At 42.8% G+C, this 25,321-nt stretch overlaps 1 protein-coding gene across 1 annotated transcript in view; it reads left to right on the top strand.

Annotated features, from left to right (window-relative positions):
* The first annotated feature begins 737 nt into the window (after positions 1-737).
* Positions 738-25,321, top strand: part of FIG4 (polyphosphoinositide phosphatase FIG4) — a 147,008-nt gene continuing 122,424 nt past the window's right edge. Inside the window, 3 exon segments of the mRNA XM_067099669.1 lie at positions 738-881; positions 7,809-7,923; positions 13,854-14,000. Of these exon segments, the coding sequence (XP_066955770.1) occupies positions 7,846-7,923; positions 13,854-14,000 (225 nt within the window). The 5' untranslated portion in view covers positions 738-881; positions 7,809-7,845.

The raw sequence follows: 25,321 nt of genomic DNA, 5'->3' as shown, positions 1-25,321 counted from the left end.
CACGTTGAGGGGCGACTTTACAAACCTAACGAGAGCTATTCCTGTACGGTATAGGGATAAAGCTAAACTGATAGCTATCATCTCACTATTCGCAGGTCTTTCGAAAGAAGAAATTAAAAAAAGAAAGAAATTTATCAAAATATCTGGTGCTACAGCGGTAATGTACTTCCACAACCACAAGCAAAAGAGAAATAGAACGAGAAAGGGAGCTGTTTCAAAGACGTCTCGTCTACTTATACTACTAATAGTTCTGCTGCTGCTGCTGCTTTGACAGAAACGAATGACAAGACAACCTTAAAAATCCACAGAAAACATAAAAGAAGTCTGGTATGATAACAGGAAAAACAATGCTAACCAGTAGGGTCGGACTAGGCACTCTAGAATTAAACGATGGGAATAGGCTAAGAGGGGAAGATACCAAATGTTTATGCTGTGAGAAAAAAACTGAAAACTTAGAACATTTCTTACTATGGTGCCCATCATAATATAGTGACATCAGAAATAGATATAGATTTGTGTAGCAGCCATATCAAGAAAATAAAGAAGAATTGATAGCTAATATACTTTTATTTACAGATCTGCCGAAAGAAGAAATTGAAAATATGAAAGAATTTATAAAAGATTTATGTTATTGCGTTATTGCATTTACAGATATAAATAAAAACTTAAACACACACACACACGCACACACAAGGGAATCAAGAATAAAACGAGGTAGGGAGCCGTTTCAAAGGTAAATCTCGCCTTCTACTACTACTGCTACTTCGGTAGGCGTACCCATCCCTACCCATCTTGTGTCAGATTCATCAGTATGTGAATTGGGTTTAGGCCTAAAATCGTGTGGAGTAAGTGACGGACCCGTCATGATTATGAATATTTAGGTAAGCAGATCAATGAAGATTGAAACACCTCACGTATGCTGGTTAATGTAATGAGGCCTAGCGTAGATAGCTGAGGCTAAGTAATTGCTTAGGCTAACATGAATTTTGGGCACCTCTTCAGGACGAGAGGTTGCAGAAGCTTAAAACTAAGCGTAGTTTGGGAGCGAGTATAGAACAACGGGAATAGGTTCAGCAGACGAAAACAAACCTAACCTTTCCTAGAATGCCATGTCATGACCAGACCTGACCTTACCTTCCTAACCTCATTTAGACCGCTGTTCCCTGACGTAGGGGTGTGTGGCTTCGCCCCCCTTCTGATCCCCCCCCCCACAAGTAACTCTTAAACATTAGAGACAATGGACAGAGCTTCCGTTAGGAGGTAGTATTAGAGCCAGATCCTGTTGTTCTGCAAACTACCCCATGGCAAAATCGGTAAAATTTTATAAGTTGCCAATAAGACTCCAGCCAGCCATTTTTGCAAGGAAAACCATTTTGGGTTTTTCAAGCAAAAATGGCTAGGAAATGATAGGGCACTAAAAGAACCTAAAAATACCAACCTAACATAACTTAGGGGTGTTTACTGGTTACAATTTTGGGTAGAACTACATAGTAGCTCCACGGTGGTGACTGCCTTCTAACTTAGCTTTTTCTACAGTTTTTTGGTTGCTGATTATGAATTTACCTTTAATATTTGGCGCTCGAGTGTAATTAACCCCTGAAGTCCATCAGCAAGGGGTTTCCATACTCGATCTTCACAAGACAGAGCACGGGTACGTCTGTTTCGAACGGTTCATATCCCGTCTGGCAAGTGAAATAACTTGTTAACGTATGGGTACCCAACTCCCCTGGGCCAGTACTAAACATGGCGAAGGGACATTCCATTTGGCCAACAACAAACAGATGCACCGCCAGTATCAGAATCCCTAAAAGTGTAGAAAAAAACAGTTGAAAAGGTAAAAACAGGCATGGAGCTAATATATAGAATTACCCAATTTTGCCACATTAGCTATGGAGGGTAGTGGCCGGTATTGTCTTACCTTATAAGTTGTAATTGTTCATACACAGTATACAAGCCATCGGTCCTTTACATTAGGAATTACCTTCTGCAAAGCTGGAAACGGCCGTTAAACTCTGGAACAAGGTGGTTAGGCAGTAACCACTGTCCGGGAGATGGGAGGCCCGCCTCCCCAAATGTAAACATTTCAATTTGCTTTCGGCCGTCGTGCAGTGCAGACCTGTGATCGTGCTCTCTGCCCTGACTGCCTTTTTTCAACTTTTTATCCTGGTGGTATCTCTCTTGTTTATTACCTAGTGTTTATATTTGTGTGTTTGATATTATTTAACATTTTACAAACCCACGAATCATTTTTCCCCTGTTAGAAGGCCACCACCCCCGCCATCTATGCCCTGTAGTTGGCGGCAAGGGTTTTACCCGCTACCAGTCACCCTTTGATGTTGTTCTCGTGCCTTTTGCACTTCTGGGTTGGGCATGACTATAATTCATCCGTACCGAGTTTTGTTCTTGGTCACCTGTGCTGTGTAATGGGGGAACGGTTTTGGGGGAGTTGCCGGGACATTGTCAGTAGGATATACGTCTCCGACGGCGCTCTTGCTTCCAGTCCTTCCTCCTTCATTCTCCCCCTTGTGAATTTCCCCTTGCTATCCCTCAGGAGAGTTCACCCCTTCGTCGTCTTTGCCCCCTTCACCCCTTCGTCGTCTTCGCCCACTTCATCAGGTGAAGATCATTGGCAGGGGGGTCGCTTTCGAGACATCCTTCTCTCAGGGGTCTCCTCTTGCTTGGAAGGGCAATCTTCCCTTGCAGCGAGAGGAGTCTCCCTCTACTAATTTTCTCTGCTTTTTTCTTCAGGTTGACAACAAGCATTGTAAAGGCACAGTGGCAGTAATGTCTGAACATCTTTCTCCATTGGTGTTGGATATCCTTACTTCTGTGGAGTTCCTTGTGGGGACTCATACAGTGATCATTTTGATGACAACCTCAGTTATGTTGATGGCAATTGCGAAGGTCCCCATGCAGGTGTTAATGTTCTTTAACCCTGTGACTCCAACAAGGTGGGCCAACCGCTGTTCTTCTGGCTCTCCTGCATGCTGTCATACTCTTGGTCCATCTGCTCCTGCTGTGCCTCCTGCTTTAATTGCTCCTGATGCCCTGGTAGCTCCTGCTTCTCCTGAAGTCAGGCTGCTCCTGTCGTGCTTCCTGCTCCAGTTACCTTGGTTGCTCGTGTCTCTGCTTCTGACATTCCTGAAGCTCCTGCCGCCTGGGCCACTCCTGTTGTGCCTCCTGCCCCAGCTGTCCTGGTTGTTCCTGTTCCTGCTTCTGGTGTTTCTGCTGCCAGGACCACTCCTGCCATGCTTCCTGCCTGAGCTGCCCTGGCAGTTCCTGTGGTTCCTGCACCTTTTGGTGGGGGACCTGTTCACCATCCTGTAGAAGTGTCGAAGGAGATCGAAGAACGCAAGTGTCATTGTCCTCCTCTTTGTCTTTGTCTTCATCTTCATCTTAGTCTCCTGCCTCCTCGCCTTCTTCTGAGGCTCTTCAGCCGAAGAAGAGGGAGGCTGGTCCTCCTTCCTCCTAAGGATCCTGCAAGGAATTTCTAGGGGCTGCCTCCTTCCGAGAAGGCAGTGGGTTCTCATGCTGGCTCTTACAGACCTTCAGGTTTGGGAACCGACTTGCATTCCCCATCGGGGTCTTGCATTTTGGGAGCAGTGGGCGTGCAGACTTCGGTTTGCGCTCCTGTCGCCAGTTCTAAGAAGTTCATTTCTGAGACTGGTACTGTGTTGGGTGCTTGTTCGCAAGTCACACCGAGTGCTTGAGATTCTACGAAATCTCAGGGATCCTGAACCGGTGCGGGAGAGACCTCTCACCATCCCTGTTCAGGCACAGGGTGAGAGAAAGTGCCAAGACATGCAGGTGTCTTGACGCTTCTTGCTGGCACTTCACCGATTGCTCACCAGGTTCCCAACCGATGTCTCGGTCCTGATGGTCTGAGCACCTGGAGAAGCAGGGATGAGGTTCCCTTTACAAGTCCTCCTGGGAGTTCTAAGGGACTTCCTCTCTCTGGGGAGACAGTGGGTTCTCTCATTGGCTCTTCCCGTCCCTTGGGGTGGGAATTGATTCGCATTCCCCCTGGGGTCATGTTTCTAGGGCCACGCTCTTGTTTCAGATTCTGCGTCTAAGACTGGTTCTGTGCCTGTCCCTCCTCAGTTTTCTTTGGGAACCAAGAAGGGACCAAGCCCAATGATTGTTCTTATGATAATCAGGAGTCTACGGTGCTTGGCGGCGACTGTTTAACAGCCATTTCCAGCTTCACTGAAGGTAATTCCTAATGTAAAGGACCTCAGGTTTGTATAGTTAGGAAAAATACAATTTACTTTTAAAAATTGTAATTTTGATAAATTTTTTTATTTATCATTTGTGCATAGTGTGTACTCGGTTCAAAATAACGAGAATGAAGAGCTCTTTTTAAAATTATAGGTTACAATTTCATATTGAGTGTTGGCAATTTATAAAATAATACTGCAAAATCCACCACTCTTTGCAGCTTCGCCCCGCCTACTGCTTATGTCACAACCATTCCTTGAAGTTGATTGATTGGCAGTGGTTTTGAAAGTTGTTTAATTTGTGGTTCTGTTCATCTTCATTAGGTTCTTTTCATCTTCATTACTTTAGCAACAGTTGTTTTACCATACTAAAATAAGTTCTGCTGATTATCAAAAGGAAACATTAAGTTAACCCCTGAAATAAAATCATAATACACATCTCCCTAAAAATAGTAAAAAAATAGGGAAATGTGAATGAAGTCAGGATTGCTCCATGATGCTGCAATGTTGTTTTCTGTAAATGAGGTTCACCTGACCATGGAGGTGACACAGGCAATGTCTGCGTTCGAATCGGTGCACTTAAATTGCAGGACAATGATAATTACCGTCTGATATTGTCAAGAGTGTTCACCATCTTAAATTTAAACACAAAGACTGTCTCAGAGCTATGCAGACTGGTGTTTCATATTAATTTTAGGAAATTTTAGAACATTTTAATAGTCATAAAACCTATTTCATTGCAATCACTTACACATTTGGTGAGATGACAAGCAGTGACTGCACTCTAAAAAACCAGTATATGCTTATTTTTAACTTAAAGTTACAGTATGATAGGCTACTGTATATGAGTCATACTGGATATAATTTGCTGAGAATTTTCTTTTGGACATTATCTCCTTTCAAAATAACAGGATCATAAAAAGTGATGTAGACCTATAATGTCCTAAGCCTTTTTGTCGGTTTATGCAGCATATGATGTTGGATTGTAGACCTTTCTTATATTCTGCCATTTTATTGCGGGTCTTGTTGTGGTTATTCTTGTTTTTGTTGCTGCTGTTATGGTGCTTGTAGTGTCTTCAAAAATGTTTTGTATGGTAACCTAACATTACAGAATACAGTATACATAGACGTATTCATAAAATACTAGCATAAAGAATTATCTGCCTAATATTGTTAGTTGAAATTTAGTCATTTGTTTTAATTAAGAGTGATCGAGATTTTTATGAATATAGTCTATGCTAGAATATTCTCTTAACAACAGAGAGAGAGAGAGAGAGAGAGAGAGCTCACAGACTGGTTTGGATCAACTCATTTATAACTTTTACAGCTATCATTTCTTTTTTTCTCATTTTGTTATGTATCTTATGATGCCTTTCTACCATAGCCATCATTTTCATAGAAATGCTACAACAGCCATGTATTTACTTAACACAGTAATATCATTTGTTTTCCCTTTTGTAAATACATATTTTCAATATAATATCATTTAGAGCAGTTTGATAGTTGTGTGTAAGGCTGAGACAGCCCTATGATTGGTCTGTTTGTGCCTTCGGCTACATGCCCACAAATTTTACTTATATTTTCTGTGGTATAAGTGACTCTACTATGGCCATCAATGCACATACACCTGTTTGTGTATATGCATGTGCTTTACTGTATGTGTACATTTCACCATATACATATGCATTATATACTGTGGGGTTGGAGCTGATATATTAATTAAATGCTACTATTTCCAACAGATACAGATAGAAAACTATTTACAATAGGAGACTGATGTGTGTGGGCCTAACCTTATTGTCTCAAAATATAAGAAATTGACATGTAGGCCTATGCTCTGTCATTGCCTCAAAACATAAGAAATTTATGTGTAGCCCTGTCATTGCCTCAAAATATAAGAAATTGATGTGTATGCCTATTCCCTGTCATTGCCTCAAAATATAAGAAATTGACATGTAGGCCTATGCCCTGTCATTGCCTCAAAATATAAGAAATTGACATGTAGGCCTATGCCTTGTCATTGCCTCAAAATGTGAGTTTGTCATGTAGGCCTAATCTCACAATGATATTAACATTTGACATGCAGGATTGCTTATGTAGGCCAACACGAATTTAAAAGAAAAAAAGCAAGATGCTTGTGTATTTAGGCTGCACATAAAGAAAAAGATGCACAGACAGAATAATCCAAGCTCCTCATAATGATATATTACTGTAACAGCAATGTAATTACTTGGTAAGTATATATATTATAAAACTTTATTTTATTATAAAAATGTAATTTTTCTTTATTGTTGCTTTAGCTAATTGCCCTTTCCATTTTTCTTCTTTTTCTTTATTTTCTTTTTTAAATCTTCAAATAATTGCCCTTTCCATTTTTCTTCTTTTTGTTTACGTATTTTCTTGTTTAAATCTTCAAATAATTGCCCTTTCCATTTTCTTTTTTTCTTTTAATTCTTGTGGCAGCATAATTTCTTTCTCTCTCTCTTCAATCTCTTGTGCGTTGTATTTGGATGAATTTGGGATGGTTGTTTGTGAACTTCCCTCAGATAGTACTGTGATGAACTATCTTGTCGAAGAATTTAACATTTTTTATTTTCATTTTAGTGGTCATTAAGCAATTTTGTTTGGTTTATTCTTGATGTTATCACCAGTTAATGTTTTTTTTCTTTTTTTCCTACTGTCACTGCTTATCTCACGGCACTACCAACTACTTTTTATCCCAGTTGAACTGCCAACATTTTAATCCTACGTTTCATGCCACCAGTTTAATTACTATATGTATATAGATTGAGTAATTATTAAGGTAATGCTGGTGGCAGCCATTGGGTTTTACTGTATATTTAATTTAGGAACTGAGTTTGTTTCTTCTTAAGAAAAATCAATTCTTCAAAAAGGAAATTATTCTCAGTTGTGGTTTCCTTCATTTATTGTCCCCGTTCTTTGTACAGTTCCACCAAACTATATATCTTGCTTCTCAGGAGTCAAAACTGGGTTTTGAGACAAAATTAACTAAGTCTGAACTTGGTCCTTAGCAATAAAGTCATATTTCACTTTCTCATACTGGGAACAGAGTATGAAAATTTCTCTCTCTCTCTCTCTCTCTCTCTCTCTCCTTCCTTATACAGGTATAGAACTTTTGGAGAAAATATATGACTTCATGACCGCATCATAGTTAACATGATGTCCTAACTACAATATACTTCACTATTACTGCTGTAATCACATTGGTGTTTCTTTCATATTGAGTCCACATCAGGTCTCAATCTAAACTGAGGTAATTTTCTTGCTACTCTTCTTTTAGAGAACACAGTTGTGGATGCAACAGCCCTGGAGAGAACCGGCTGTTTTATCTTTTATGCCTCCTTTTAGTCAACATTCCCGATTAGCCACTACTAATGCGTGTATGTGTGTGTGTGTTCAATTTGCTATCCCTGATTCCACTGTATAAGTGAGAGATACATTGTGGTACAGCAGCATTAGCAGCATTATTTTGCTTGTACAGATTTTTTTTTTTTTTTCATATTTTGTCTACATCATCTCCCATATCTCATTTTCTCAGCATCTTTCATTGTGGAAATTTTATTCTTGCAGTCCTTTGGAGAATTATTGTCTTCAGATTCATGTTATCATGGCATCCAGCACGCAGATCCAGTTTCTCCCAATTATCAATGGACTTCAGAAAATGGCCTTATACGAGACAAAAGCTGTAAGTTTTATTTAATGTTTATGCTAAATGTAACCCATACAGCACTTTATAAAAATTATTTGTTTTTTCACCAAAAACCCATCACTTTATCATTGCCTTTAGGTGTGAGAGCTCCCTTCCCAGACATTAAAAAAGAATCCTGCCTGCCACCACACCTGGGCTCTCAAGTCCCTCTGTTGGAAGAAAATTATAATTTCAAGTGTTTCTGCTAGTTAGTACAGGAATGTTTACTTTGCTCCCCAGGACCTAACCAATTCTGGCATTTCCTCTGTTGATTTTAGCCCTGTTTCTTAACCTATATTACCTGCTTTTTCAACCTATACATGTATTACCGGTACTTTTTGTTTCTTCTTTTTGATGATGGTTTTTCTTAAAAGGTTTTTGGACTTAAAATTTTTTATTTGTTCCTATGTAAATCCAAACCATCACCTTTTTTTATAGGAGACTTACTCCTTAGGTGGGAGGTAGTTCTTGCAACTAAGTGGAGTTGAATACCACCCAAAAGGGCCATGCTCCCATTTCATGTGTAAGTAGGGGATGTCATGACTCCTGTGACCAGTAACAGTCATATAAGCCTCATGCCACCCTCTCAGGAAATCTTAGGCTAGCAATCTTTCCCATCCCAGTTCTACTCTCATCCTTTTGTTTGAGCAGAGGAGGTAGAAGATCTCTCCATAAATCTCCCAATGGTTGTTGCTGATGGAGATAAAACTTTGGACCACCAGCATTCAGATATGCATCTGGTGGGCTGGAACAGTTGGTGGGGATAGGAACAGACCTGTGGATATTTGAAACCTTGAAACAAGGTTATTGGTTGCCCTTTATTGAGGCAAGCCCTCAGTGGATATCAGAGTCTGTCTGCTTTGTGACTTATGCAAGGAATTCAGAGAAGGTTCTTGCCCTCAAAAAGGTGAGATCAGTTATGGTGTCAAGGGGGTGGATTGGGAAGACGTTTAGAGGTTTATAAATCAGATACTTTCTCAAAATATATATTAACTAATAATATATACACATATATATACAACCATACACAATCATACAACCAATACTTATACAAATAATTATACTTTACAGTATACTGAGAATTATTTCCAAATAATATTATGCTTACTATATGACCCTTATACATACCAAGATCTCATTAACACTAAGATAGCTTCAGAGAACTTTGCTTGTTTTCCAATAAAGTGCAGACTCTTCTTTACTTGCATCTGAAGAAACACAAACTTGAGAAGAGTCAAGGTCAGTCCCTTCTTAAGAAGGTGTGCAGGTGACTAGGAGTGAATGAGTATTGAGCATGAATGGACCCATGCAGTTACGATTGATTATGATTGGCCTTGTGGAATGATCACTCTCAACGGAAGAGCAGTAGCTGTGAGAAGTTTTCCCGGTCTCCTGGGCTTTTTCTTATGCCTCTGTTGATCCGGAGATGAGGAAAATGAAGGTAGGGAGAAGGAGGTTGAAGAGGAAACAAAGCAAGTTGTTACTTTTTTGACTGCCGTCAGCTTTTTTGACTGCCGTCAGCTCTGGGTTTCTGTGTCCTTTCCCATGTCCACCTAAGAAAAAACCATGGCAGATATTCCTGAATGGAAAGGAGGAACTGCCAGAGCAGCAGGAACAGTGAAAAGAGCAGGAATATCCATGACTATAGTGGATTTGGGTTCAACAGGGGCAGGAATCCAAGGTCAGAGTGAAGGGATCTGCTGACTGATCAGTGCTGGGAACTTTTGACCGAAGCCAAATATTCCAGGAAGACACAATGCCTTCTGCAACTCATTCCTTACCTGGGAATGTCTCTGAGTAGTAATACTATCAGAGGCTGGTGAGGCAGGTGGGAATGCAAGTGGTACTGGTAGGAATGATAGGTGCATCAGTAACCAGCACCAGGCATAGGGAGAGCCAGTTAGTTGTCTTGTCTACACATAACCTTTTTGGACTCAGCAAAGGGAGAATTGGCAGACACCATCCCAACAGAAGTAACAGGGTTCAAGGCAAGCACAGAATAGGGAAAGGGTGATATTGGTGGTGTATTACCCTTGGGAAACTGACAGACCCTTCCTTGCCTTCTTCCTCCTTGATCCATAGAGACACATTCAACACAGTTGAATGATGGCCTGCATTGCTGACCTCTGTAGGCCACGCATAAGCATATGTAACATGAGCCTAGCACACATTTGTTCAAGTCCAGGACATCTTTGCTGATCACTCTTTCTAGAAGAGATTGTAGGGATCATCATTCCACCACAATCACAGTAATCATAAACCATAAAAAAGCCAAAATTGTTAACCAGTCAACCAGAGAATTAGTTGAGAAATAAGCAACAACAGTATTCATAGTATTCCAGTATATCTGCACAGATGGCTGGCTGATAGAGTGATGCTGCTTACTGAGTGATGGGTGTGTTCAACACTGCCTCGGTCATTTATTGCTATTCATCTAGCTTGTTACCAGGCTTCAGTGACTTGACCAGCTTATTCCATATAAAAGATAAAGGTTTGTATTCTCATAGAAAAAAAGTATGCTTAATGTAATTTCTTGTTCTCAAAAATATTATTTTAAGCTTGAAACATGCTCTTTTACCATGAATAGTTTCTCACTAACCCATTAGCCTACCTGGGTTACTCCAAAAATGTAGTTTGTTCCTACACGTATACAAACCCTTGGTCTATACATAGGGGATCTACGTTCAGCGCAAGCTGGAGCTGGCCTTTTAACTTAAAACAATGTGGATATTGGTAGTTGCTCCCAATGGACAGGGAAGAATCCTCTCCATCCAGTTGGTATGCATTCACTTTACTTTTTTGCCACTTCTGAGACAGACGTGTCTTTTGCTTCCTGCTGTTCAAGTTAATTCTTTATTATTCTTTTCGTCCAAGACCTCTGCTTGCCCTCCAGCATGGATCCCCCTCTCTCTTGACACGAGGAAGAAGCAGAGGTTGATGTTGCAAGACTGTTAGACTGAGTTTCCGATTTCGACAAGTTGTCTCCAAGACCAGGAGCTGTTCTGTTTACGGTTCCTGTCTACGGTTCTTGCTCCGTCTCGGGGTGGGGGGAGTCAGGCTTTTCTATGCTCCCTCCCCTCCTGTCATTCCTATTTTGAAGGATGAGAAGTCCTGGAAAGCTTTCCTTGATGGAGTTCCTTTGCCTTCCTCACTCTTTTCATCGTTGTATGCTGTATCGCAGTTTCTCTGTCTTCTTACCCTTCTAGAAATGTTGGGTGGAAGAATACATTGTGACTGGAAGAAGATGACTCACAATCGGAGCTGCAGCCAGTGAGCCGCGTTCAGCCAGTTGTTTTGGTTCAGGTGTGTGTGCTTCATTGCTATGTGTCATAGCTTCAAGAGGTACTTCATCCCCCCCTGCTTTTGACATTGAATTTGCAGAAGTCGATCCTTCTCCTTTGTCTTTGCTATAGGCCACAACTGTGTTTCCCCACCTTGTGTCTGCCATCAGTGCTGCTCCCGCCCAGATTGTTGTCTTTCCCCATCCTTCCGTTGTCCTTTGGGACATGGATGAGCATTTCCTCAGTGCCAGAGTAATTCCTAATGTACTAGGACTTCTCATCCCCACATTTTCCTTCAAGAACAGTTCCTGGTTTCCATTTTCAGCGATGCCGCTGCAGTTTTATGGACGTCTAAGCTGAAGATACTCTCTCCAAGGAAGGAAGAATTCACGGCCATACAATGTTGCACGACTTTGTTTTTGCTTTACGTTGTACGAGGAAGAAGAGAGAGGCCCAGGGTAGGCAGTTGTAGCCTTGCCCTTGCCACAGTGTTGCATGGCCATGACTTTTTTTGACGTTACTGGAGTTTTCCAATTGTTTTTAGCCAAAGATTTGCTCTGCGAAGATGAAAATGCATGTCCGTGGCTGGTGTCCTATCATCTCCTCAGTTGACGGTGTGTGCAAGGGTTTGCAGTAGCACACTCAGCGTAGCAGTCAACCAGACACAGTCCAGGGAAGATGGATGTATAACAGACAGGTTCAGTCACTATGGTTGATGTTAGTGACAATTGGTCTTGGCACCTCGACGTTATGAAGAATTATTTGACCTAGAAAGACAGTCAGGTCAGTTTTTCAGTCTCAACACACCGTAGCTGTTACTGTTTAGCTCTGTCTTTACGGACTGTAGACATAACAGCCATCGACCATATCACATTGAAAACATCGCTTCTTGTCCGGTCAGTGAAGTTTGGCAACGACTGGGTCTGGTCAGTACTCAGATAGGTGACCTCCTGGGACACTGAATGCTGTTGATGTCTAGGAGATGTCTTTCACATCTATGGTTAGAAACATTGAGGCTAGTCAGTACTTGGATAAGTGACCTAGGAACTCCATATGTTGTTGGTGTCCAGGAGACGTCTTCTGCAACCATGATTCAAGTCTTGAGCTTACGACTTCCCATCGTTCTGCCTGATTCATTGGATGATCAACAGTTTATGAGCATTCCGTTTCTAAGGACCCTAAAGGCTACCAAGTGCCCAAAAGCCTTTTTTGCGTTACCACTTAAGACTTCACCTTGAACTAAGTGCTGACAACTTGTTTTTGTTTCCGGCTCAGCCAAAAAGTGTTGTCTAGGAGCTCCATTTCGTTTGACTTTATGTATGATCAAACAGATGTACTGCACAGCTGACATGATAGACAACAATATGTTCCATGCGAGATTTCATAAGGTTGGGCATTGGTCTGCCCCTAGCATTTAGGAAGAACCTGTCAGACAGGTATTAAGTACGGGAATGTGGCCACAACAGACCGCATTTGCCTCCTTTTTACCTTTGGGGCATTGCCCATAAATCCTCAGACTCTTTTTCCTTGGGTTCTGTGGTGGCTGCTCAGCAGTCATGTAGATCACCCAGTTTTTGAGGATAGGTAGCATCTCACCTAAGGAGTATGGCTGCAAAAGAGTGTGAGTGTGTGTGTGTGTGTGTGGCCCCCTACCTTCTCTTTATACCCTTCTAAGGAGTGGTTAGCAAACTGTTACGTGCTGGACTTGTGTGCATGTAGGTGTCCTAGATGACTGGGTATCCTGTCTATAATTTAGCTCTTTTTGGATTAATAGATGCAACTCCTACCCTCTCTTTAGCAAGGGGAGAGAGGGACTGACAGTGAACAGACCCGTTGGTTATCTTCATCTTTTATGTCCCTGACAATATGGGTTCATCCAAGCCTATCTTCAATTCAGTGACGTCACCTTCTATTTATTAGAAGGTCCAGAAGTCTGGCAGTTGAACATCACACATGTTCAACATATCAGAGGAATGGGTCTCCTTCCTTTGATCATACATGACCAGGAAAGAGGCCCCAGGTGAGGCAGTCAGTTCAGAGATTTGCTCAGAATCCTCCCACTAAGGAGTAAGTCTCCCCTATGGAAAGACCGAGGGTTTGTGTACATGTAGGAAGAAATAACAAATTTTTAAAGTAATTTGTATTTTTCATAACATACAAACCTGAGGTCTTCACATAAATGGCCCACCTCTAGCCACCCCTCATTCTGCTTCCTAGGTCAAAAGGTAAAGTGAATGCATACCAACTGGATGGAGGGGATTCCTCCCCTTCCATCAGTAGCCAACTGCCAACCTCCACCTTGTTTTAAGTTAAACTTCCAGCTCCCCTAGTAAAGACCTCAGGTGTGTATGTTAGAAAAAATGTAAATTACTTTTAAAATATGTCATATCTTGCAAACATCCATGAAAATAATGCACAGTCATAAGTTAGTGCTCTTACTTCTTTGGACATGCAGAAATCTTCAAAATTTATATCTAATAAGTAAAAATTGTTACTAAGTTTTGATATAATTTTTATTGTTCTTGGATTATTGTAAAATTATATAAGACCAAAATAAGCTGATAAGCTATATAAAAGTATTTACATACCCATACTTATTCCCAGTGTGATTTGACTTCATATTCAGTTTTTCTCCATGTTTTTCAGAGACTCTATCTTATTGGCTCAAACAACACCCAGACCAAGTTTCGTGTGCTGAAGATAGATCGTACTGAACCTCATGCCCTTAGTATTACTGATGATAAGGTACCACTTCATTTTGTAGTTTGCAGGTGTTCTTTTGTATTAAACCCAGTTGATTCATATAAATTATAAACCGTCCTTTTAAGTATGCCTATGCATCTTGATAAGTGGAACAAAGTGGCTGCTAAGTAATGACGTCACTTAACTTTTTCACTGCCAGCCTTTTATCGCCACTAGTGATGAGATCAGTGTCCTGCTAATTGTGTAACTGACTAATTTTCTCACTTTTATATTTGTACTTGATTCTTTGTTATATACATTACTGCTATAATAGTACACTTTACTATTATGTTATGTTTGATCATAGTAGTACGTAGAGTGATAAAATATGCAAATGATATATAGACAATTATTCAGATACTAAATTATGTCACTCTTACTGGTGATTCATATCAGTGTGATACCTCACAAAGCATGGAATAACATAATACCATTTTTGTTATTCAGTTTGAAAATATTTATTACAAACTCTGAATGCTTGCTCTTGGCCAAAAGTTTCATCTGGAAAACCTTACAAAAAAATAAAAAATAGACTTGGCATTCTGTAGAAAATGTGAATTTATTATGCCCAATAAAAGTTTCAGAGCACCGATCTTTTATGAACTGAATCTGTAATGGTCTTCCATTCAAAAATTTTATCACATTTTCTTTGTCTACTCACACTGCCTCCAGTGCTTGACAAATCTGCTTCCTTCTCTGTCACTTCTCTGATCCATGCTCATTGCTGATAAAACCTGAAGTCAAAATATTATCTAAGGTAGGTTTGTCTATAACTATTATATATTAAACATCACCATATTCAATACTGTCACTATCAGAACTATCTGATAGTTCAGGTTTACTACTATTATTGTCATTTCCAAATAAAAGCCTTTGTACTACTTCATCATCAGGAGAAACCTTCTCCCTCTATAGCATTTTGATGATTACTGAAGGTCAAGCCCTTGTCCTGAGATTATCCTGTAAGTTGGGTATCAAATGTTGCCATTTGTTGCTAGAATATAGACAGAAGCTCCTTAAAATGATGAGTGAAGTGCATTACCTACTACGAGCTGCCTAACTAGAACCAAAATAATGATGACTGAGGAGATCAGTTCCATGTCATGGATGAGATATTTTGATGACTGAGGAGGTCAGCCCCATGCAGCAAAACGGTTAAATAACTCTGGTATGTCTTTGATAACCATAGTGTGTACCATGTAGTCAGTGCTTGGTTCATCTACACTTACTGATTGTGAACCCCCTCATCATCTTTCGTCCATTCAAGCACTTCTCCCTCTTTGTGGTGAAAGGCTAACTTCCTTGAACCAGGCCTTCTGACCAAAGGGCATAGATCTCTTGGTTGTGACTAATCTGTCTATGCCAGTAAGAAGCCTTGGTAAATGTTGGCCTTCCAGGCCTGTGGCCTCCTAACTTAGGCTCCCTATAAGCCTTGGAGACAAGCCTTGGATTGAAACCTGACTCGCATGATTTTCATTCCATGGCAAAGCATATGAGCAAGTATCACAGCCTCCTTGTCTGGTACTCGGATGGTTGGAATCACTCTCATGTTCATATTTCCTGGGGTTATGGTAAGAATTCAGGAATCATCAGTCTAATGAGAGACTCAAACGCTTTTGTTTCATCTCTCTGGGACCATACTGTTGTTTCAATGAGATGCTTCTGTGCCTCACTGCGAGCCATATATGCTACCAAAGTAAGACTTCACCTCTTACATCAGCATGTCTGTGCCTCTTATTAGTATCAGTAAATTTAAGAATTATGTGCAGAATGATGTGGCTTTTTTCCTCTTAGGGACAGCTTATGATGAGTTCATAGAGAAGTCTAGCGGAAGAGCAGTATACCATGTCAGCAGTTTTGGGGAGTAAAATCGAACAGTCACTACTTAACCTATAGAGATATTTACTACAAGTTTTATTTGCAAAAGAAATTCTGTACATACAGGTTGTTAACTTTCAGTTCCTAGAAACAACATTTGTGAACAACCCTGCCTAATCAGTAACTAAGCTTTTTAAATACCTAGTCAGTCTACAACCCATTCCAGTCTTTCTCTTTTATTTCAGTTCCTTCTGATAATTTCAGTGATAAATGTATGTGAATCACTTTATGAGGTCCCAGCAGACAAGTGTGATAAGGGTCATAATTGTCTTTAGCTACCAAGATGAAGTACTGGACACTACTGTATCACAGGCACAGAAAGAAAAGTTCATTGGTCATGAAACCAGGGTGGTATATACATCACTGATCTTCAATGTATTAGTAATAATATGTACTGATACTTTTGATTAATTCTTTGTGACAGATCTAATTAGTAATGGCCCTATCATAGCTGCTAGCCAGTTGTTTCTTCCTCTCAAGGCTGATGTGAGTTCCTATGTATTGATTCATTTATTGAATTATTTTTTCTTTTGTCATTGATCTCCTCTCTGTAGTTCCCATTACCTTCTTGTTACTTCTTTTCAAATGAAAACCCCAATTTTGTACATGAAACTTACCCGTCAGATATATACTTAGCTATAGTCTCCGAATGCCCCGACAGAATTTCAAAACCTGCGGCACATGACAGGTGAGGTGATCAAACCATACCCGCCGCTGGGTGGTGGGAATAGAACCATTCCCTGCTTTTTAATCAGATTTTCTCTGTCGCTGGTTCGGCATCTGTTGTTGGTTCTGCTTTGATTTTCATTTTCTCGCTTTGCTGAGGATCTTTTTAATTGATTTTGGTGACGTGTTGGATCTTTGGTTTGGCATACGCCATTGTGGACTGTTTTTGGATTTGCTTTTGGATTGTATTTTAAGATGTCTGATCAGAGCAAGCTTTAGCCTGTGTTCCGTGTGTGTGCTAGGCAAGAATGTATGGTGAGTTGCAAAGCTTTCGCAGACCCTCACTTGTATGTATGAAGTGTAGGGGAATGATTGTTCTTGGACAATAGGTGCAAGGAGTGAGAAATTGTCTGATCAGGAATGGAAGGTTTTGTCTTCTTATCTGGAAGAAGCTTGAAAAGGATAGAGTTAGGAAGGCTTCCTCCAGAAGCTCGAGTAGGTCTCTTCTGAGGAGCATGATTTAAAATTAACATTAGACTCTCCTAAATCCTTTGGTTTCAGCCCCCTTCTCCTTCATCAACCTGTGGATTGGGCCCTCTGAAATGGCTGCGGCGAAAGCGAACTTCTTAGGGCTGAAATGCGCAACTGAAGCGATGAAGGAAGGTAAGGCGTGATAGTGATATGTAGTGTCCCCAGTGTGTGGAGGGGCCCAGTGATCGGCCCGATTGCTCCTAGGCCTAGACCTCTTCCAAAACTCCCAGGACCAGTGGAGGAGGAATGTCGGCCGCAGGAGGATGTAGAGCATCCCCAACGATCAGGCGCCGCCGGCAGATCCTGTTGTTCGTCCCCCCAGGCTGCCTTAGATCGCCAGAGAAAAGGCATCCTGAAAGTGTTTCGTTGCTGCTTCTTCTCCGAGACGGGCTGGAGTTCGCTGAGGAGTCGCCCTTTGAAGAGATCTTGGAAGGCTCCTGAGTGCGGCCGTTTGGACTCTAGCCCTGAGCGCTTCCCGGAAGGTTCTCCTATTGTCAGGAAGAAGAGGACTCGAAGATCTTCCTCCTCCTCTCCATCGGTGAAGATTCGGACCAAGAAGATTTTGATCGGCCTCCAGGAGCAGTTATCGAGCGCTTGCTGGATCTCTTGCTAAAGAGCCTCTTCGTAGGAAGGATGACTTTCTTCCCAAGTCAAGAGACTTCCCAGGAAGTCCCGGGCTTCAACTCGTGGCTCTTCTCCTGCCAAGCTTCCTTCGTCCAGCAAGTTTTCTTCGGTCAGAGGCTCTTGCTGAACAGGCGCCTGCAGTCTCCAGCAGGCGCCTTCTTCCAGGGCGCCCACATCGGAGGGCGCGCCTCGCCTTCCTGGTAGGCACGCCTCGCGCTCACTGTACTCTCCTTTGGCGCAGGCGCCACGCCGCCTTCCAAGCTCCTCCTCCGGGCAGGCGCCTGCTCTCCTACCAAGCCCTAGTTCCTCCAGCCCTCCTCTCTCCGGAAGGCTCTCATCAGTGAACGGACCCCCTCTCTGACAGGCGCCAGTCAGAGTCAGAAGCATTCTCCGGATCATCTCTTCCAGTGGACAAAGTGCTTCTCCTTCCAGGCGCGCTTCTCTGATAAATGCCCTCTTCTCTTAGCCTTCCTCCGCCTTCTGGCTGGAGGAAGTTTCAGAAGAGGATTCTCCTAAGATCACAAGCTTCTGATTACAAGAGGTTGACAGGTTTTAATTCAGGAGTTTGGAGATTCTCTTTTGTCATGCTGCCCCTCCTTCTCCGGGATCTTTGTGGGACAGCACCAAGGCTTCTGAAGACCACTCTTAAGTTTTGTCAAAATGCGTCCTACGATTTCCAAGAAGAAAGACTAAAGGAGTAAGAGAGTGGATGCAGTCTAAGAAAGGATGCAGGCAAGACTGTTTTCTCTTTCCCTCCTTTGGCTTTTTCAGGAAAATCAGAATGTGGTATGAGACCAAGGCCTATGGGTTGGCACTCCCCACATCTGCTGGCTCAGATTTTTCTAATCTGGTAGACTCTTCCAGGAGACTTTCCCTTAATTCGCCAAGGCTTCGGGGACTTGTGAACACCATTTCAAGGGCCTTTTCTCGAGTTGTGAAGTCTTTAACTTTGGACTGTCTCTGGAGCTTTGTGGCCAACAGGTTTCGGGAGGATTCCTGTGTTTGGAGGGTCTCAGCAGTGTGTTTGTCTTGCCTGGACAAAGCGGTGAAGGACGGTTCAGCGGAAGTCGCCTCTGTTCGGACTGGCTATTAAGAAGAGGTCAGTGATAAAGCTCTTTCCTCTCTAAATCGGTCTCTCTTCAGAGATCCTCTCTGTCTGTTTGCCTCACTTTCTCACCTTTTCCCTCAAACTTGGTGAAGGAGATTTCTGCTTTATCTGAAAGGCGACACAAGACCTTTGGCCCAGTCTTGAGAGGTCAGACCTGCCGCCCCTTCGCCAGAAGGAGAAGGCCCCTCTCAGGAGCCCTTTCAGAGGTGGTCTCATCCAGACCCTCCTTCAGGAGCAAAAGACCAGAGGAGAGGAAGGTCTTCCTCTGACTTCTATCCAGAAGGACCAAATGAAGAACGAGTACTTGAGACGACAGTGGGTGCCAGACTGCTCCACAGTCAGAGGTCTGGGCACAGAGAGGGCTGACGACTGGTCCCTCTCCATTTTGAGAAGGGGCACCTTATCCCCTTCAGGGAAAGTCCTCCTTTACCATCAACCCGAGGGAGTTATCCCAGCTACAGGGATCCCATCAAGAACCAGGCTCTTTTCTAGCAGTGGAACAAATGTTAGAAAAAGTCTGCACAGAACTGGTTCAAGACCTCCATTCCCCGGTTTTACAACCGTCTTTTCTGGTTTCCAGAAACCTCGAGGTTGGAGACCGGTTCTGGATGGCGCTGAATTCTTCATACGTGAAGAATTCAAAATGGAGACAATTTCCTCAGTTCTTGCAGCTCTTCGTCCAGGGGATTGGATGGTGTCCCCTGGACCTTCAGGATGCTTACTTCACGTTCCCATCCATCCCTCCGTCAAGAAAGTTCCTGAGGTTAGTGATTAGGAAACGATTTTTCAATTCAGGTCCCTGTGCTCGGTCTTCGACGCCCCTAAGTTCACGACCATTCTTGGGAATGTGGCACGCTGGCTTCACTTAGAGGGAGTGGAGGGATATCAGTAACTCGACGATTGGCTGATTCGGTCCAATCAAAGGACAGTTGTCTGAGTACCTTTCTGGACCCTAAACCTGACACAGTCCCTTGGGCTTCTTAGTAAAACCACGAGAAATCCCAGGTTGTTCCTCAGCAGAGCATTGTTTACCTGGGGATTCTGATGGATTCTCGGGATTTTCTAGCCCCTTCCATCCCAAGAGAGAATAGATCGCTGCACATAGAAAAGGTGACAGTTTTTCTAAGGAGAAACATTGTTCAGCGAAGGGAGTGGATGAGTCTGCCAGGACCATTTCCGCTGGAACAGTTAAGTCTCTGGGAAATCAACCTGAGACCCTTCAGTTTTTCCTGAAGGAATCTCGGATCGAAATCCTCAGGACTTAGCGGATTTTGTTCCAAAATCATCTCTGGTACACATAAGCAGATCTCAACTGGTGTTAGACCTAAAAAATTATGCCAAGGACTGTCTCTTCAGTTACTGAGCCCTACCCTAGTGTTGTTTCTCAGACCCCCGGAGTCGGGATTGGGGGCAACACTAGGGCTCGAGAAGCAGTCAGGCACCTGGGAGGGAGACCAGAAGGCTGGCACATCAACAAGAAAGAGCTATCAGCAGTTCATTTGGCTCTCATCCAGATTGAGTTCCTTGGCTTGTAGGGACAATAGTCCAAGTGAACTCTCGACAACACTACCGCCCTGGCTTATATAAGGAAATAAGGAGAGAACACATTCCTTCTCCCCTTACATTGCAGCAAAACGTTGTGTTGGGGCAGGAGAGAAACATCAGACTCCTCACCAGATTTGTACAGGAGAGAGAGGAATGTGAGGGCGGACCTTCTCAGCAGGAAGGATCAAGTCCTTCCCACAGAGTGGTCCTCATTCAGAAGGTCTCATGAAGACTGTGGAACCTGTGGGGAAGGCCGAATATCGACCTTTTGCAACCCATTGGAATGCAAGAGCTTGAAAACTACTGCTCCTCCGATATCGACCCCAGAGCAGTTGCATGACAGTCTTCTCCTAGATTGGACAGGATTGACGGATATGCCTTTCCCATTCAAGATCCTAGGGAAGTGGTCAGGAAGTTTGCATCATCGAGAGGGCGCGAGATCGACACTGGTAGTCCGTTTGGCCAGCTCAAGACTGTTCAGGAGGTACTGAATGGATAGTTTTTCAAGATCGCTTCCACACAGGAACGATCTTTCTCAAACAGCCCCACTTCAACAGATTCCACAAGAATCTTCCTGCTCTCAGTCTAACTGCCTTCAGACTATGTCGAAGGTCTGGCCAGAGAGCGAAGGGTTTTTCGCACAAGCTGCGGCTTGCAAGAGCCAGGAGATCCTCAACCTTCAAATCTACCAGTCGGAAGTGGGAGGTCTTTAGAAGATGGTGTGCAGGACCAATAAGATATCCTCTTCCAGAAAATGTGTGACAAACATTGCTGATTTCTTATCTTCCTGAGGAACATTGCAACCTCGCTGTATCCACAATTAAGGGATACAGGAGTATGTTATCTTCGGTTTTCAGACACAGAGATCTGAATATCTCGAAAACAGAGACCTCATGACCTTATAAGGCCTTTGAAACGCCAAAATTCAGGACTTCAAACCTCCCAGCTGGAATCTAGACATAGTTTGAAATTTTAATGTCTAAAAATTGGAACCTCCTCATCAAGCTTCCTTCAGGGACCTCACCAGGAAGTCACTTTTCCCTTTGCCCTTGCCTCAGCTAAGAGAATAAGTGAAATACAAGCCTTAGACGGCAAAGTTGGTTTTAAGGGAGGTTTATTTGCCATATGCTCCTTTAAACCATTCTTTCTAGCGTAAGAATGAGAATCCTTCTAAACCGTGGCCAAGAACCTTGAATTAAAAGGTTCTTCTTCTGTGACGGACATGAGTTGGAGAGGACTCTATGCCCTGTCAGGAGCCTTAAATTTACTTAGAAAAGAAGAAATCTCTGGGAGGATCGGTTGAAAGTGCTGGTGCTCTGTCAGAATCTCACTTCACGGCGATCTCAAAGAATGCGCTGTCCTTTTATTAAGGACATCAAAAAAAAAAAAGCTTTTCTATATCTCATGAGGATGAGCACTTTAGCTCTTAGAGTGAAAGCACACTAAGTGAGAGCCGTTACTACTTCCTCTGCTTTCCACAAGACTCTTGGTCCCTCCAGTCTATTTTAGAGGCAACATACTGGAGTGTAATTCAACGTCGTGATCTCATTATTTGAGTAGATGTTAAGTGTGACTTATGATAAGTGCTTCTCTCTAGAGCGCATTTATCAGCGGATTTCGGTGCTGGGTCAGAGCTGAAGCAACTTACGAAATTTAGTTAATTTAGTTTTTTTAGGCTTGGTGGTGTGTGTTTTTATGGTTGGTTGAAAAAGGGTGATGGAATTATGCCCTTTTTCATCTCATATTACTAACAAGGTTAGGATTGGTCAGGTGGTCGGGATTGGCTGTCATGTTCCTGTGTTTTATTACACCTCTCTGTCATGTAAGAGGATGGCCCTCATTGATACGATTCAGGTAGTAGGCTCTGTCTTGTAAGTGGGTTAATCCCTTGACACGATCCATAACAGGCTCGGCCATGTTAGTGGGTTTTCCCATTGGCACGATCCAGAAGGGCTGTCAGTCACAGGTCACATCCTCGCGCTGAAGCTCTTAGAGGCATGCAGACTCATAGACAGTATCCATAAAGTCTTCTGCCCAATCAGGTAAGAACCATGGTTTTTTGTTTATCCTACAACATATGTTGTTTTTCGCGTTTTAGTTATTTTCTGTCTCTTTTGCCCTCCTCCAGGGTGCCATTCAGCTAAGTATATCTATCTGACGGGTAAGTTTCATGTACAAAAATATTTTTTATGATAAAATAAAGTTTTGTACATACTTGCCCGGCAGATATATACAAATTAATGGCCCGCCCAGCCTCCCCTCAGGAGACAGGTGAAGAGAAAATCTGATTATGAAAGCAGGAATGGTTCCTATTCCCGCCACCCAGCGGGGCGGGAATGGTTGATCACCTGACCTACCTGTCGTGTGCCATGAATTTTGAAATTCTGTCGGGAACAATAGAGACTATAGCTAAGTATATATCTGCCGGGTAGCATGTACAAAACTTTATTTTATCATAAAATATCATTTTTCTCTGACTGACATCAGAGCACTGGCCAGACTCTGTCAACTTTCAGTCATCTCTCGGATTTTCGAGGTTTTCTGCCAAGAATCTATGCTTCATACGGTCCACAAAGTTTTGCCCTCCTTCCCTTCGTGCCTAGCATATTAAGAGTGAGCTTACTCTAGCTCTGGCGTCCAAGTCATTGGCCGTGGTTGGACAGACCTAATAGGTTTTGGCAATGTGTCCTCCAATTTTCCTTCAGTTCCAAGTTTCAGCTGAAGACTGAATGCAGTAAGCTCTTTGGCTCTTCACTCCACTGAAGATTTACATGTTGACAGTTGCTGTTTCCTTCCTGTCAACAGTTAAAGCCCTACTTATCATGGTCTTCTTGCAGTGTTCTTTGTTGAACGCTTTCTTGTAAGGTGCGATTCCTGTTTTTTAAGCAGTTATAAGCTTTTTCAGAATTTTCTGCATACAGTTCTGCATGTCTTTGTTCTGTGCTTCTTTGAGTGGTGACTTTCTCTTTGGAGTGTTATTTGACTGGCGTTGGTCTCTCCACTCCGGGATGCTAAAGAAGAATTAGGAGGGAATTTATTTCTGGTGATAGAAATTCATTTCAAATCATAATGTGGTTCGGATTCCACAATAAGTTGTAGGTCCGTTAACTAGGTAACCAGTGGGGTTCTAGCCACGTAAAAATAAGTCTATCCTCTCGGCTAAATTCCTTAGGAGAGCTGTTAACCAGCTCAGTGGTCTGGTTAAACTAAGATATACTTAATTTTAATTTTTGTTCTGTACAAGGATATCGCTCGTCTGAGTCCACGCTTGGCGTTATCAGTTCGGTTTTTGTTGAATCTGCACGGATACCGACGCTTTTCACAGTCATAAAGTCCGCAGAGCTGGCATCTAGGGATCGCGTGATTGTCCTGCGATTCTGCATGTCCTTCTGCTAGTTTGCTCTCTTGGCTGCAGTCTACATGATCATCAATGTGAGTCATGCCCACGTGTGGATAGACGTAAACAGACAGCCTCTTCCTTCAATCTTCATGGCTGAACGGGATTTTGAGTCAGGAAGCACCTTCCTTGTCCTTGCCAGATGTCAGCCTCCTGACAGCACAAGTTTCCACTGAGTGCTTGTCTCTCATCTATTTAAATACTTATAGTTATCCTAACGCAGTCTTTGGAAAGGAAGTTCTTCTATTCATGAACTAGTCACTGGATTCTTTTCATGCTTAGTTTACAGGTTGGGGAGCCTTCTTAGGGAACCATGGGCTTACGGAGCATGATCCCTGGAAAGATGCATCCTTCATTTCTTTCTCATAGAGCTGGAAGTTTCTTCACACAATTTTAATGCTTTTTGGACTCTTATGCACTTCCCTAGACTGTGGTAACCCATTCAGACTAACCATAGTTCTAATGTTTTATGTGTTAAAGACTCTACCCCACGTCTCCCCATCTCTAGGAAAGTGGTTTTGTGGGCAGATCAACTGGTCTTCTAGTCACTTGATCAGTTCATAGAACTAAAGTCCTATCGACATACTGAGAGGTCAGAAGGGATCGTCGATCCCCGGCTGCTGGGGATCTGTGGAATCCAGGGGTGACCTGTCTTGGACCCTGTTTGCCCCTTCAAGGAATCTTTGTTTCTCCTTCCTTGTGGTCCATACCATCCCTAGTATGTGCAACAGACCCCATGCTATAGACAGATCCAAGCCAGACCATCTCTCTACATGCCCGTCCATCACGGTCAAGGAGGAGACACAATCTTCAGGTTAACTCCAAGTTATGTTGGCCTTAAATGTATTCTGGCCCGTATCATCCCTGAAACTGCATGGTTGTGGGCGGATCTCTACAGATCCTCCCTCACTGTGCTCTTCTCGGGGACAACCTGCGTCAGAGATCTACCAAGGTAGTCGGATCTTTCCCCCGACAGACTCCATACTGCTGTCCAGAGGATTGTCAATTGACCTTTTTAGGTGGGTTGCAGAGACCATTGTAAGGCGGGAAATCAATTTTTCTCTTTTCTTCCAGATGTGGAATCGACTTTCCAAAGCTGAGTATATATCAGGCCATACGCTCCTCTGCAAGACGTCCGTGTTCATTTTGCAATTACCCAGCTAAGGGTATCGAACTATGCATATCTCATGCGTAAGCATGGAGACCTAGTTTGTTGGCATCCTTATACATAGCGTCCATCTCCCTGCTTCTCTTCGATCTCACTCTTCCGAAAGTGCCCATCTCCTTTCAGTAGTATGTCGTCACTTCAGCACCTCCTTGGCTTCTTCCAACCTGCAGCACCAACTTCAGTGCTCGGGCGCCAGCTGCTGAGCACTGGCGCTAACCTCGCCTTTCGCACCCATATTCGTAGGGAGGATTCTTCCTTGGCCTCACTTCGTTGTCAGCTGGAAGATATTATGGGTTTTAAAAAGAGCTTGCCGTCTTCAAAGAGCAAGGATCCGTCTTTGTCTCCTGTTTTGTCAGATGAGGAGGAAACAGAGCACCTAATCCACCCATTCATTGGCTTCCTCAGTTTTTCCTGGAAGTTCTTCCTGGCAAACTTTCCTGACTTTTTGACCCTGC

This window comes from Macrobrachium rosenbergii, chromosome 55 (assembly GCF_040412425.1).
Source record: "Macrobrachium rosenbergii isolate ZJJX-2024 chromosome 55, ASM4041242v1, whole genome shotgun sequence".
Classification (NCBI taxonomy): domain Eukaryota; kingdom Metazoa; phylum Arthropoda; class Malacostraca; order Decapoda; family Palaemonidae; genus Macrobrachium; species Macrobrachium rosenbergii.
The sequence above is the reverse complement of the archived record's forward strand: the minus strand, read 5'-3'. Positions and strand labels throughout refer to the sequence as shown.